The following is a 5556-nucleotide window of genomic DNA, read 5'->3' on the forward strand; positions in this document are numbered from 1 at the left end:
ATGCTGGGCGGTCTCGGGGGGAACGCAGGGGGTTCCCCGTGGTTCTGCCGGGGTTGGCTGGTTTCACGTGGGTCAGACGAGGGTCCCCCAGAGGTCCGGGGGTGTCCGCTGGGGCGGTGGGGTCTCGGGAGATGCTGCGGACCCGGCCGTGGGCCCCTGCCCCCGTGGGCAGCGCGGGGCCGTGCGTGGGGGTCCCCCCGTCTGTCCGTCGTGCCGGGGTCCCTCTACCCCCGTGTCACCGTGCCCTCAGCCACCTCTGCCCTCTCCTGCCCCCAGCTCCCATCGCCACCTCCAGCACCATCTTCCAGCTGGGCTTCGAGCGGGCGCTGCGGAAGCAGAACAAGGAGCAGGTGCCCCCGGCTGCGGCCCCGGAGCCGCCGCAGCGGAAGCAGCACCCGGGGAAGAGCGGGAAGAAGCCGTCGGGCAATGCCACCAGCACCAAGGCGGGCAGGAGCCGCTCGCTGGAGGAGGCCCTGCGAGCTGTGAGTGTGCCCAGCCGGGCCCTGACCCGCTGGAATGCCAGGGGCCACTGTTCCCGGCCCGTGTTCGGGCTCCCCTGGGTGCCATTCGATCCGGCAGGAGGGGGCACAGGGAGCACAGGGCCCTGCATGGGTTCATGCATGGGCATGGGCTCGTCCCCTCTTGGGCCAGCTGGGAGGAGCTGCCTCGTGCTGGAGGCAGGAGACAGAGCGGCGGGAGGCGGCTGGAAGGGAATTTCTGGTTCCACTTCTCACCCACTCCCTGTCTGTGTCTGGGAGGAACCCTGAGGAAGCCTCGTGGTGGCTGGAACATCCTCCCTGTCTCACCGGTGGGCCCTGGGAGCTGCTCTGGCAGCTCCTTCGCTCTGGCTGGGTCTGGGAACCTTGTCAATGTCTGTCCCACTTGTCTTGAGCACAGCAGGCTCCAGAACTGACCCCAGATGGGCTGTATTGGGGTGACATGTCGTGGGGACAGCGCCTGGCAGGGCCCTCCACAGCCCACTGGGCTTCTCCCCTGCCATCCTGGGACTTCTGCTCCCCCCTGCACGGGGGTTCCCTCTGTCCCCCAGAGTGCTGGTGGTGGGCGCAGGACCCTGCATGGTTCCCTTGTTCCCTGGGAGGGCAGCAGAGCCAGGGCTGTCCTGGTGCTCAGGGTGTGAGACACCACGTGGCTCTGCCAGGTCACTGAAGGGGGTTTTGGGGTTTGTTTCCTGCCGTGGCAGCAGCTGGTTTGTGTCAAATTCCTTCTGAAAGGTGGGGCTGAGCCAAACCTGCCCGGGGGCGCCCAGGTCACTCTGCCAAGCCCTGGCAGTGGGAATCTGCTCACAGGGAACGTTGGGCTCTGGAAAACCTCACCCAGAGTCCGAGCCCTGCGGCATGCCCTGACACATCCCTGACAGATCCGCTCCTCTGAGCCCGCGGATAATCCGGTGTACGAGCAGGGAGTGAGCGTGTCTGGGTAGCAGGGGGGGCTGGAGGGGACAGGAGCTGCTGCTGCTGCACTCCTGGTTTGGCACTGCCATGTTGTCCATCGGGTGGATCTGGGTGCTCGTGGTTGTTTCCTCCCTGGAGGACTCTGGGCGCGGAGCTTTTGGCAGTGCCCACTCGGACCAGCCGTGTCCAGGATCACCCCAGGCTGATCCTTGCCCAGCTGCAGCTGTGAGTGAGCCCTTGGCAGTGCTGGTGTGTGCCATCACGTGCCAACGGGCTCCTTGGCACTGGCACAGAGCCGACTGCCCAGTGTGATCCTTGGGAGCCCCAGCAACTGGGGTTTTCCAAGCAGGAAGGGCGTTGTTCCCAGGATGGAGGCCCCACACTCCCATAGGAACCAGAGTTGACTTTCCCTTCCTCTGCTTTTTGCCCAATTCCGTCCGTCCCGGGCTGACTTTGTCCGTCTGTCCCTTCCAGCTGGACCTGGCAGATCTGCAGAAGGAGCTGGAGAAGAGCCGGAGCGTGTTCCCCGAGAACCCCTCCGTGTGGGTGAAGGACCTGGCCGGGTACCTCAACTACAAGCTGCAGGCGCCCCAGAGCGACCCCGTGCTGAGCCAGCACCCCCACGGTCCGTGTCCTGTGTCCTGTGTCCTGTGTCCTGCTGCCGGCCGGGAAGGGGAGGGGCCGCAGTCCTTAATTAGCGGAACAGGGAGGATTTGCTTCCTTCTGGGCTGTCCCCACAATGAGCTCCCCTTGGCCACACACACAGTGGAACTGCCTGTGCCCTTGGCAAACGGGAGGCTTCCCCAGTCACCCCTTCCCCGTGGGGACCCCTGACCTCTGCCTGCTGCCGTGGACTCTGGGGATCCACTTGTGGGTGTCCAGAGGGATGTTGGGGCTGGATGTCCCTGTCCCTCGTGGCCTGGTGGTCCCCACTCGCGCTGAGCGTGTGCTGCTCGGGATGGGGAGGGGGAAAGGAGCAAAATACCTTCTTCAGGCCCGTGTCCGTCCTGCACTGCTGGTGTCTAACGGGAAGCCATCCCTCAGGGCTGGATTAGCTTCCTCTGGACCAAAATCTCTGAGGAGGAGCCGGGTGCTGCCGGGGGTTGAGGACGAGGCGCTCCCTGTGCCCACCTCGCGCCGGGCCGGCTCCTCCAGCTGCTGGAACTCCCCAAAACGGGGTCTCACCAAACTCCTTCCTCCCTCCCTCATCTCACCCCAGACTATCCATACAGCCTGGCGAGCAAGGAGCTGAGGAGCATCATCCGGACCCTGCTGGGAAGGGCGTCGGGAGTGCTGGAGCTCTTCTTCGACCACTGCATCTACACCATGCTGCAGGAGCTGGACAAGGCCCCGGGTGAGCACCGGGCTCCCTCTTCTGACTCTGGGGGCTGCTGATCCCCCTCGCCTGTTTGGAAGCTCTTTGGAATTGCTCCCTGGAGAAGGGGAGGGGTGACACACCTCCTGCCCACTGGTGTGTGGTGAGGGGCTGTTCCTGCCCGGGGGCTCGTTGCTGTCCAGGGCATCAGGAATACCAAGAAACAGTCCTTAGGGAACAGGCAAGGTGGGGCTTTGCTTTGGGAGCTGTGTTGGGATGTCCCTGGGGAAGAGGCTTGGCTGTCACCAGGTTGATCTCCTAGGGAGCATGGGGGAAAACGAGCCCTGGGAAGTGCCCGGACTGGGGGCTGTGAGGGAGAGCCCCAAGGTGGCCATGGCTGAGCAGGACCCCCCTCTCCATTCCAGGGGAGTCACTGCATGGATACAGGATCTGCATCCAGGCACTGCTCCTGGACAGGCCCCGGATTGCCACCGCCAACCTGGGCAAGGTGAGCTGGGGTCACCCGGGTTTGTGGGTGCTGCAAACCCAGTGTTGCTGCTCCTCCTCCCACCCTGGGGGTGCCCTGGAGCAGCTGGAGGATGAGCATCCCTGTCCATGGGAATTCCTTTGGGAGTGGTCAGGGTTGTCCTATGCACGAAGCCCTTCTGCCTCCCTGTCCTCCCCACGCAGAGGGACCGGCATCCCAGTGCGTTCTGCCTGCCCTCCTCAACAGGCCTGCACCCCCTGGGCTGGGTTTTGGGGTTCCCTCTGTCCCCCCAGTGTGGTTCCTGGCCTCACTGGAGCTGTGAGTCCATCCCAAGGGCCCTGCCCTGCTCTGGAGGCTGCTCCAGGGCCTGGGGTAGCCACCACAGTCCCATGGCCTGGTGGCTCTGGGCTCGCTGGGGTGGGGTGGGCTGTGGTTCTTCCCCACTAACATGTCCCATCCTCCTGCAGTACCTGGAGGTGCTGCGCTCCCACCAGAACCGGCCGGCCAAGTGCCTGACCGTGCTCTGGGCGCTGGGACAGGCCGGGTTCACTGACCTCCACGAGGGCCTGAAAGGTGAGAGCCCCCTCCCTGGCACTGCCAGGGCATCTCTGCTCCCGCTGGCAGTACTGCTCTGGGGTGGGAAAAGGTTGGGAAAGACCTTTAAGATCCGAAGAGCAGCTTCCTGTGGCCGGGGCAGGGAATGGCTGGATCCTGGGAGGAGCCATCCTGCTTGGAAGGGCGGGGGTTGTGCTGCTCCACTGTTCCCCTGCAGCTCAGCTTCCCTGGAGCCCTTCCCGAGGGATCTGCCTGCGCTTCCGCCGGGTGGTTTGGGTGGGTTGTCCTGGTGCAGGGACAGCCCAGCTGGACCCCTCCCACCTCTCCCCACAGTGTGGCTCAATGTGATGCTCCCGGTGCTCGGCATCAAGTCCCTCTCCCCGTACGCCGTTTCCTACCTGGACCGGCTGCTGATGTGAGTGACCCCCATTTCCCACTGGGTAGCATTGCCCCTCGCTGGCCCCCACAGCATCTCAGGGCTCTGTCCTGCAGGATGCACCCCAACCTCACCAAAGGCTTCGGCATGATCGGCCCCAAGGATTTCTTCCCGCTCCTGGACTTCGCCTTCATGCCCAACAACTCCCTGTCACCCAGGTACGCCGGTCCGTCCGGGCACCCCGTCCCCCAGCGTGGCTGTGCCACAGGGTGGGCCCCGGTGCCCCCTGTCCCCCCAGTGCCCCTCGGCAGCCCCCGCTCTCCCCCAGCCTGCAGGAGCAGCTGCGGCGCCTCTACCCCCGCCTGAAAGTCCTGGCGTTCGGCGCCCGGCCCGAGACAGCCCTGCACACCTACTTCCCCTCCTTCCTGTCCCGAGCGACGCCCACCTGCCCGCCCGCCATGAAGAGGGAGGTGAGCCCTGCACGGGGGGGCACGGGCTGGGTTTGGGGCTGCCGTGGAGCAGGGCAGGGCGGGCACGTGCTGTCACGGGGATGGCGATGGCAGGGCGGGGGTCCTGCCACCCACACCCAGGGGCTGGGAATCACTGGATCACGGGATGGTTTGGGTGGGAAGGGACCGTAATGACCATCCAGTTCCAATTCCTGCCATGGGCAGGGGTGCCAAAGTTGAGTTTCGTGCCCTGGGTGTGGGAGGCTGTGCTGGGGCACTGCCTGGGGCACAGGGTGTTCGGTGTGCTGGGGTGAGGGTTGGTGTAACAACCAGCCGTGTCCCCTCCCCAGCTCCTGACCTCCATGAGCCAGTGCCTGAGCCTGGACCCGCTGAGCTTCAGTGTCTGGAGGCAGCTCTACACCAAGCACCTCGCTCAGTCCAGGTCAGTCCATGCCACAGCTCCATGTGGGCCCAGCACCCACCCACAGAGCCTTTGGGACTCCTAAATTCCTTCTGGGAGCTCCTGCTCAAGCCCCTTGTTCTCTTCCCCCCCACCAGTTTGCTGCTGAACCACCTCCTGGAGTCCTGGGAGAGCTGTAGCAAGAAGGTAGGAGGTCCTGGGGTGGGATAATGTCCCCGTGCTGCTGCAGGGGCTCCATGTGCCAGCAGTGTCCCCGTGGGACTGCCCTGCCATGGCAGCTCAGGGGTCTGCGAGGGGCTGGGGGTCCTGACGCAGCTCCTGCTGTCCCTGAGGTGCGTCAGTCGCTGCAGGAAACCGTTCGCTCCTTCAAAGTGACCAACGAGGAGCTGGTGGCCAGAGGGGCCGGAGGGGGCCAGGACGTGGCTGCCTGTGACGCCGCCTGCAAGGTGAGGGACGGCAGTGGACGACGGGCGGGCGCTGCCCGGTGTCTCCAGCTGGATTTCGGCTCCGTGCTGGGGCTGTGAACGGCCCCTCCTGCTGC

The 5556-nt window shown here is 65.2% G+C and overlaps 1 protein-coding gene across 1 annotated transcript in view; it reads left to right on the forward strand.

Annotated features, from left to right (window-relative positions):
- Positions 1–131: 131 nt before the first annotated feature.
- Positions 132–5556, forward strand: part of TMEM214 (transmembrane protein 214) — a 7670-nt gene continuing 2245 nt past the window's right edge. The window contains exons 1-11 of the mRNA XM_017838515.1: positions 132–482; positions 1887–2037; positions 2632–2766; positions 3153–3235; positions 3682–3787; positions 4103–4184; positions 4262–4363; positions 4474–4615; positions 4945–5036; positions 5153–5201; positions 5348–5461. Coding sequence (XP_017694004.1) covers positions 132–482; positions 1887–2037; positions 2632–2766; positions 3153–3235; positions 3682–3787; positions 4103–4184; positions 4262–4363; positions 4474–4615; positions 4945–5036; positions 5153–5201; positions 5348–5461 — 1407 coding nt within the window. The remainder of the gene's footprint in view (positions 483–1886; positions 2038–2631; positions 2767–3152; positions 3236–3681; positions 3788–4102; positions 4185–4261; positions 4364–4473; positions 4616–4944; positions 5037–5152; positions 5202–5347; positions 5462–5556) is intronic.

This window comes from Lepidothrix coronata, unplaced genomic scaffold, assembly GCF_001604755.1.
Source record: "Lepidothrix coronata isolate B3197 unplaced genomic scaffold, Lepidothrix_coronata-1.0 Scaffold344, whole genome shotgun sequence".
Taxonomy (NCBI): Eukaryota; Metazoa; Chordata; class Aves; order Passeriformes; family Pipridae; genus Lepidothrix; species Lepidothrix coronata.